General features: G+C 41.8%; 1 protein-coding gene across 4 annotated transcripts in view; it reads right to left on the reverse strand.

Moving 5' to 3' along the window:
- Window positions 1–9,094, reverse strand: part of CASK (calcium/calmodulin dependent serine protein kinase) — a 362,608-nt gene that overhangs the window by 20,974 nt on the left and 332,540 nt on the right. For all 4 annotated transcript variants that reach the window (XM_029929409.1, XM_029929408.1, XM_029929407.1 and 1 more), the window contains 2 exons: window positions 8,897–8,927; window positions 39–154 (listed from right to left, as the gene is read on the reverse strand). In XM_029929409.1, coding sequence (XP_029785269.1) covers window positions 39–154; window positions 8,897–8,927 — 147 coding nt within the window. The remainder of the gene's footprint in view (window positions 1–38; window positions 155–8,896; window positions 8,928–9,094) is intronic.

Below are 9,094 nucleotides of genomic sequence, written 5' to 3' on the forward strand. Positions count from 1 at the left end.
GATCTAACCGGCTCAGTAACAGTCGCACTTTTCCCTACCTGCATTGTGCTTTGCCAAGTATTTGTCTTTGTACTGCTTCTTTTTCTTGCCGAACCAGGTACAGCTGGCCTGCTGCTCCTGTTTGGTTTTCTCCATGGCAATGCAAGCGACTCGCCTAGCACACAGACAGGGAAAAAAAAAATACCGTAAAGTTTCAAGTTGATAAAAGAAAAATCATCCCTTTGAAGACTTTATACAAACCTGCATGGACATATTGCTCACAAACTTAAAAAAAATTTTTTTAATGTTTATTTTTGAGAGAAAGAGAAAACAGAGTATCTGAACAAGGCTCTGCATTGACAGCCCGATGTGGGGCTCGAACTCATGAACTGTGAGATCATGACCTGAACCAAAGTTGGACATTTAAGTGACTAAACCACTCAAGTGCCCCACTGCTCATAAACGTTTCAAGATAAAGGTTGTTTTTTGGCTTTCACAATTTCATAGACAGGTTTTAAAAACACAGGCTTGGGGTGCCTGGGTGGCTCAGTTGGTTGGGTATCCAGCTCTTGGTTTCAGCTCAGGTCATGATCTGAATGGTTTGCAAGATCAAGCCCTGCATCAGGCTCCCTGCTGAGTGTAGAGTCTGGGACTCTCTCCCTCCCCCCCTCTCTGTCCCTTCCCCATCTGTCTTAAAAAACAAAACAAAACAGAGGTTTCTAATAAAATGACATCACATTCCTTGAGCATACACTGATAACACACATGAGCAACCTAAACACATGGCCGTGACATCCAGTGGAACGAGCATGGGATTTTGAGTTGAGGCAGGTCTGGTTGGAATCTTGGCTCCATCACTCATTACCTTTTATCAGTTTAGTGTCAGGTGCTTTTCTAGGAAATTTGCATGTATCAACTCATTTAACCTAACACATGAAACTGGGCCACCCCTTTACAGATGAGGGGATCGAAGGGTTGAGAGGTTAAGTGATTTGCCCGGGATAACAAAGCTTAGTCAGTGGGAGAGTGAGAACGGTCTGGTACCAGAGCCCAGGCTCTTGAGCAGTACATTCTATTGGCAAGTTTCTTAGCCTCTTAGATGGCTGTTGTAAAGGATTAGAACAAAAAATGTAAATATGTCTCCAGCACAGTGGTAGGCACAGTAGATGTTTAGTAAATGGTACTATTACTACATAGTGATTCTAGCCTAAGAAGAAAACACTAATTAAATCCACAGAATTACATTCAGAGGGCACCTGGGTGGCCCAGTTGGGTCAGCGCCTGACTCTTGATTTCGTCATGATCTCACAGTTTGTGGGCTTGAGCCCTGTGCTGGGCTCCATGCTGACAGTGCGGAGCCTGCTTGGGATTCTCTCTCTTTGCCCCTCCCCTGCTCACACATTCTCTCTCTCAAAATAAACTTCAAAGAAGAATTATAATCAAAATTTCATTTTGTTCCTTGTGATTATAGTGTTCAGCACAAATGTTGTTAAAAAGTTGCTCTCTTAGGTTTAGTCTAAGCAAATATTTGCCCTTCATGATATTGCCACAGGTGGTTTTGCTTAATGATTTTGCTTTTGGACCAACCAGGGGTCTCCAAGTGAGCCACATATAAGAAAAAGCCAGGGAGGCCTGGTTGGCTCAGTCGGTGGAGTGTGTGACTCTTGATCTCGGGGTTGTGAGTTTGAGCCCCATGTTGGGTGTATAGATTTACTTAAAATATCAAAAAAAAAATCCAAAATCACCCTCAGAATGACAAGTGATTTTCCAATGAGGTTGTACTGATTTACGCTCCCACCAGCAGTGAGAGCTCCTACTGTTCTATCTACTTCCTTGTCAACAGTTTGTATTATCAGTATTTAATTTTAGCCACCACAGCAGGCAAAATAATGCGCTAATGCTGTGCTTTGAGTGTGCATGTCACAGATTATTGAGATCGAGCACTTTTTCATGTTTATTGGGTACTGGATTTCCTCTTCTGTAACGTATGTAAGTCTTTTGACCATTTTTCTTTCTAGTTGTCTTTTTCTCATTGATTTGTAGGAATTCTTTATATGGTCTGGATATTACACCTCTGTTAGTTATATGTGTTGCAGATACCTTCGTCCATTTTGTGACTTTCCTGTTTACTCTTCCTATGGTATCTTATGATGAATAGAACTTAGATTCACTTTAGTCAAATTTAGCCATATTTTCCTTCATGGAAAGTATTTTGACCCTTCCTTGTCCCTGAAGATATTTTTCAATATTACTTTCTCAAAGGTTTATCATTTTGTTTTTCATATTTTGGCCTTTAATACACTTGAGCTGATTTTTGTGTATGGTGTAAAATGAGGAGCCCGATTTCTTTCTTGTCTTTTTACCTAATGGATATGCAAATGTTCCAGCATGCCTTATAGAAAAAACTATCCATTCCTCACTAGTGACTATGTGTGGGAATGCTTTTGGAATTCTCTTCAATTGGGTCCATTTGAGCATCTCTATGCCCTGACCTTATCATCTTAATGACTACAGTTTTATAAGTGTTGGTATCAGATGCAGTAAGGCCTCCTTATTCTTCTAGAAGAATATCTTGGCTATTCCTGATTCTGTGCATTTCCATGAAACTTTTAAAATTAGCTTGCCAATTTCAGAATGCTTGAGATTGCATGGAATCGATGAATTGATCTGGGAGGAATAGAAATCATTACAACACTGAGTCTTCTAGTCCTTGAACAAAGTTTGTCTCTCCATTTGTTTAAGAATTCTTGAATGTCTTGGGGCATCTGGGTGGCTCAGTCGGTTAAGTGTCCGACTCTTGATTTCAGCTCAGATCATGATTTCATGGTTCGTGGGTTTGAGCCCCCGCATCAGGATCTGTGCTGATGGCACAGAGCCTACTTGGGATTCTACCTCTCCTTCTCTCTGCCCCTCACTTGCTTGTGCGTGCGCGCGCGCTCTCTCTCTCTCAAAATAAATAATCTTAAAATAATTCTTTAATGTCTCAACAAATGTTATAATTCATCCTGTATCTTGAATATCTTTTTTAGATTTGTTCCTAGGTTGCTGATTAAAAAAAAAAAAAGATCGGGGTGCCTGGATGGCTGTCAGTTAAGCGTCCAACTTCACCTCATGGCTCATGAGTTCAAGTCCCACGTCCGGCTCTGTGCTGACAGCTCACAGTCTGGAGCCTGCTTCGGATTCTGTGTCTCCCTCCTCTCTGTCCGTCCCCTCCTCATGCTCTCTCTTTCCAAATAAACAAACATTAAAAAATTTTGTAATTTAAAAAATTTTCAAATATACACAAGAGTACAGAAGAATGAACCCCGAATACTTACAACCCAGCTTTAATATTTATGAACTCCTGGCTGGTTTTATTTACAAGGTATCCACCCTGAGATTATTGTGAAACATATCCAAGTTTGTATCATTTCCTCCTTAAATATTCTTAAATTCCTTCTAAATCTACACGTCCCTTTTCTCCTTTTCTGTCTTGCAATTTATTTGTTCCAGAAACTGGTAGTTTGTCCTGTAGTTTCCAAGTCTAGATTTTTTGGATTTCATCCCTGTGGTGTCTTCACTAAGTCCCTCTCTTTTGCATTTCCTGCAAATAGGTAATTAGATCTAGAGGTGTGATCAAATTTAACTTCTGTTCTTTAGCAAGAACACTTTCTAGTATTAAGGTGATGCATGGCATGTTATATATGGCATGTAAAAAATTATTTTCTCTGTTGCTGGTAAATAGAAATAAATTGATTTTTGTATCTTGCTTTTTTACCATATTGCTGACCTTGCATATTAATTGTCATGGTTTTTCTATAGATTCCTTTCAAGTTCTACACAAAGAATCGTATTAGCTGCAATACGTTTTTTCCTTTCTAATACTGTAGGTTTGCAGTAGGATTATTGTAGATGCTCTTCATCAGGTTAAGGACGTTTCCTTCAATTCAGTTTGTGAGAGTTTTAATCATGACTGGATGTTAAATTTTACCAAATGCTTTTTCTGCATCTACGGATATGACCATGTGGATTTTCTTTAGTCTGTTAATATGGTCAGTCAGCTTGACTGGTTTTCAAATGTTGAACCAGCTGTGCATTCCCAGTACAGAGTCCACAGGGTCGAGATGCATTATCCTAATTGCTGTGTTGCTGGATTCAGTTTGGTAACACTGTGCTGAGGACTTTTACATCTATGTTCATGAGGGAGTCTGGCCTGTAGTGTTCTTGAATCATCTTGTGTGAACTTTGCTACCAGGGTCTCGCCAGCATCATGACATGAATGGGGAGCTGCGCTATCTTCTTGAAAAGACTCCTCCATGTGTCTTATTCTCTCTTGTTCCTTGAGGGTTTTATTTTTATTTCTTTATTTTTGGCTAGGAGAAGGACATTTCCTTAAAAAAATATTTATTTTTGAGAGAGAGTGTGCACCCGAGTGGGGAAAGGGTAGAGAGGGAGACAGCATCCTAAGCAGGCTCCGTAGTATCAGCAAGATGCCTGACATGGGGCTTGAACTCATGAACCGTGAGATCATGACTTGAACCGATGTTGGACGCTTAACCGACTGGGCTGCCCAGGTGCCCTGGGAGAAGGACATTTACTGGGAAATACTGTGAACTCTCAGCAACAGCATCGAAGCCATTCTCTATGTATTACCTACGTGGCACACAGAGGCGGCTGAGGAAGCCTTTGCTTTGGGGAGTATGCCAGTACAAGCCGACATGTGCCATGGCCACGACTATAGCTTCTGTAAGGCACAGGATGTTTGAAAGCATAAAGAGAACTGAGGAGTTTATAGCAAGCTAAAAGAGACAAAATCCTGACCCTGCGAAGCTTATGGTAGTATGTATTGAGTATCTTCTAATCAATGCTTTAAAGCTTAAAGACTAAAAGTAAAAAGTTCACAGTAAAAGTTTGTGCTGTGACTCTGTGTGACTTAACGAGAGAATGAAACTTCTAATCACAAGTCGCTCAGGAAATGAATGCTCTTTCCTTTAGCTCAGTAAGTGCAGGAAAACCATATTAGGATTTAGGTCAACCTGGAGGGAAGTTTCAAACACACACTTCACATTTTACTGCTGACTTGGGTGAAGGTCTAGGAGGCAAGGGGAGGGATGACACATTTGGGGACTCAAAATGTTTCTAAGGGCTTCACTGATGTGCCTTGTTAAGCAAGATGAGATTTAACAAGGATAAATAAGGCAAGGCATCTGGGTCCAAAAACACCCAATCTCTCCCCTACAGGATATGAAAAAAGTTCCTTGGTAGGAAAACATGGGAACAAAGATTCTGGGTGTGGCTGGTAGTGTTGTTTCAAATCTTTCTCACTAACACTGCGTGCCCACTGATGTTCTATCAAGTTGGTTTTCCAGCAAGGGGCTCTGCTCTTTCTCTGTGCTGAGGAATGCCATCCTCTACCTCTAATATATGCCCCAGGTATCAAGGCACCTGTTGGCCAGTGGGCCTCATCCTCACTAGCCTTGCTAGGATCCTTTTCTCCCTCTATAGTTGTTGCAACTTCATTGAGTTTTTTTTCATAATACACCAAACATACTTACAGTGTACAATTTCATTAGTTTTGACATACGCAGACATCTCATGAAACCATCGTTACCATCCAGACCACAGACGTCTTCTTCATCTCCGAGATTTCCTCATGACCCTCTGTAATCGTTCTCTCTTTCCTCTGGACCCCCAGAGATGCTCTGGATCACTACAGGTTAGTTTTGCATTTTCTAGAATTTTATATAAATAGAATCATACAGTATCTTCTCTCTCTCTTTCTTTGCCTGGACTTGAGGCTCATTCATATTGTTGTATCAAAAGTTTGTTTCTTTTTTACTGCTTAATAGCATCCCGTTGTATGGCTACACCACCCCTTGTTCGTCCATTTATCTATTGATGAAAACTTGAAGACATTTTACCCTTCTGATAGGCGTGTGGCCACTGAGGTTTTGTTACTGTCTTTTTTCTTCTTGGAAGTTCCTTTTTGATGGTTTTTCAAATCTGCCATGACATTAAACAGTTTTCCCGGTCTCTGAAGATATTTTTCAAGATTATTGATTTAAAAATACATGCACAGTTGTTTAAAAACCTTGTCTCCTGGGGCACCTGGGTGGCTCAGTGGGTTAAGCATCTGGCTCTTGGTTTCTGCTCAGGTCATGATCTCACAGTTCGTGAGTTTGAGCCCTGTGTTGGGCTCTGTGCTGACAGTGCAGAGCCTGCTTGGGATTCTTGCTCTCTCACTCTCTCTCTGCCCCTCCCCCGCCCTCTTTAAAAAAAAAAAAACTTAAAAAAACCCATCTTGTCTCCTAATTCGGATATATAGTGTGGGTTTGTGTCTGTCATTTCTCTATTTGGTCTGTCAGGCAGGTCTGGTTTCCTTGTATGCCTGTGGTTTGTTTTTTTGTTTTTGACTTGTTGCTCACTGCCTTGGTAAAAGTTTATGTGGGGGCAAGGAAGAGCTCTAGGATGAGGCCAAGGATAAAGTCTTCTCCTTCAGAGACTTTCTTTGTGTTTGCTGCAGATACATGGAAGCAGCAGTAGTAAAGGAGAAGCCTCAAATCACGTGTAAGGCTGAATTCCCCTAGCGGACCCAGGCTCTGTGTACCTGGGTACAAAGCTACTCAAAGTGCACCAGTGGCCACTTTTTCAGGGGAACTTGGTTTTCCTTTTATTTGTGTCTTTTGCTCTGCTCAGTGACAAGGTAGCCTTGTCTACAGTCCCCAGCTGTGGAAAGGCAGTAAGGGCACACTTATCTGTCTGCTCTTAACCTGAGCGCATAGCCTCTGTAGTCCTAACAACGGGGTCCCCTGACTGAGTCCCCTACTTGTACAGGCCTTAGCTCTTAGCCTTAGTTCTCTGGCAGAGTTTTCAATAATAGATGTATCCTGTTGGCAAAATGGGCCCATTTGGTGCTCTAATTTTTATTAGTCCAATTAATGGCTTTCATACAAATACTGGTCACTGAGTTCCCCAGTACCTTTTTGGCTACTTACTGCTTTTAAGGTAATTTTCAGAAACATGTTTTCTGCAGCACTTTTCATTTTTTTTTCCAGCAGGAGGGCTGATTCAAATAACCTAGCCCCCCACTCCCAGGAACAGGGAGCAAATCTGCTTTTCCCATTGCCATTTCTCAGGAGTCCTACAGAGGACTTGAAGCTCTGGGTATCAGGGAAACAGGATTTCTACAAATGATCTGACCAGGGAGAGGAGGTCTAGAATCTCCGGAATTCTTGTCAACAAATGCTCATAATATATGGCAGCATTCAAGAAAACATTTTGTGAGGCGCCTGGGTGGCTCAGCTGGTTAAGCGTCTGACTCTTTAATTTTGGCTCAGGTCATCATCTCCCAGTTTGTGAGTTTGAGCCCCACGTTGGGCTCTGTGCTGACAGCTCGGAGCCTGCTTGGGATTCTGTCTCCCTCTCTCCTGCCCTTCCCCTGCTCGTGTATGCATGTGCACGGGCGCACACTCTCAAAATAAATTTTAAAAAAAACCCCACATTTTGTAAAATGTAAATATCACTAATCACATAACAACATCATCATCAAAATGGCTTAGAAATCACTTTCGTCCTGCTAATGCTTAAGCTATTTCTTAAAGATCCGACAGAAAGGCAATGCCACATGGAAGGCTGCTACTTCCTCTGCCCGGGCCTACGAGTCCTCGTGTAAGATGACGGCATCTGAAGTTCTTATCAGCTCTGACATTCTAAACGTAAGAATATTTTTGGAGACCAGGATAGCTGGCAGAGGCAATCACGAAAAGGAAATTCAATCAGAAAATCCCTTTAACTCGTGAGAAAAATGGGCGAGAAAACAATGATCAACATCTGTGGACTCAATGCCCCTGGTTTTTTTAGCTAGGTTCAAGTATTTTGGGATGAACTTGCCCCCATGGCGAATGGATGCTGTATTTCTGGCCGCGTGAAACAAAAGTCAGATATGAAGCCGTCTCATCGCTAGATTTCTCATATATTGTCAAAGTTCTGACAAAGGTAAAATCTCCAGTGTCTTTCAAAACAGAGTTCAAGTAAGCAAATTGTAACAACAGCAGAAATAGATCTTACCAAAATATATAGTACTTCGTGACTTCTTTGCTGTCAGTTAAAGATGGTGTTGAAAAGGTGTCTGACCTTAACCTGTGTTCACAGCTTAAACTTCCTTACAAAATGTGTTTTTAAAGACGTGGTGAGGTAAAGAATGAAGCTTTTTTCAAACGAAGTTGCCTTTTTCTAACAGTGTAACCCATTTTACCTTCAAATACCCTGAACAGCACTGAATCATGGCCTCTCAGTTTTTTGCTAGTGGGGGAGTGGAATGAGCGAGCATGCGGAGGGGTGAGGAAGGGTTTGTTTTAAAACAAAACCCAAAATGCAGATCTGAAAGGATGCAAGCAGCATGTGGGAGGTGGGGGGCTCGGCTAAGTGACCACAATGTGACCGGGACCCGTGTGACCCGAGGCTAGCTACGCAACCTCCCTCTAGACCTTCCTCTCCTACATTTATGTAAAACAAAGATCTGGCTCTTGTAAGCAGGAACTTACTAGATGTGGAGGACTTAGAATTCTTGGATGACTGGGGCACCTGGGTGGCACTGGGCATCTGGCTTTGAGATCATGATTTCATGGCTTGAGAGTTCGAACCCCATGTCAGGCTCTGTGCTGACAGTGTAGAGCCTGGAGCCTGTGATGGATTGTGTGTCTCCTTCTCTCTCTGTCCCTCCCTTGCTCATGCTCATGCTATCTCTGTCTCTTTCTCTTAAAAATAAACAAACATTAAAAAATAGATAGAATTCTTAGATGACTAACCTGAGTTTTGTTTGGCTAGTAGAGCAAACAGTTTTGACCCAATAAAACAATATAAAGTTGAAAAGCAGACGGTCGAGGCTCCATTTTTATTATACGACCCAACCCAACCAAACCAAACCACAAAAACATACCATTCCTGAAGTTCAGGAGAAGGAATGAGACCTGCGGTTCCATTTTTGGAGTTTTCCAGTTTACCCTGCCACCAGTTGTGATCATCCTTACTAATAATCTGGATAATGTCGCCAACTCTGAATCGAATGCCAGCTTCTTTGCAGGGGATGAGGTCATCCTTGGCTGGATCATATTCAAATTGTGCTCTTACATAGATC

The sequence above is a fragment of the Suricata suricatta genome, chromosome X (assembly GCF_006229205.1).
Source record: "Suricata suricatta isolate VVHF042 chromosome X, meerkat_22Aug2017_6uvM2_HiC, whole genome shotgun sequence".
In the NCBI taxonomy this organism is placed as follows: domain Eukaryota; kingdom Metazoa; phylum Chordata; class Mammalia; order Carnivora; family Herpestidae; genus Suricata; species Suricata suricatta.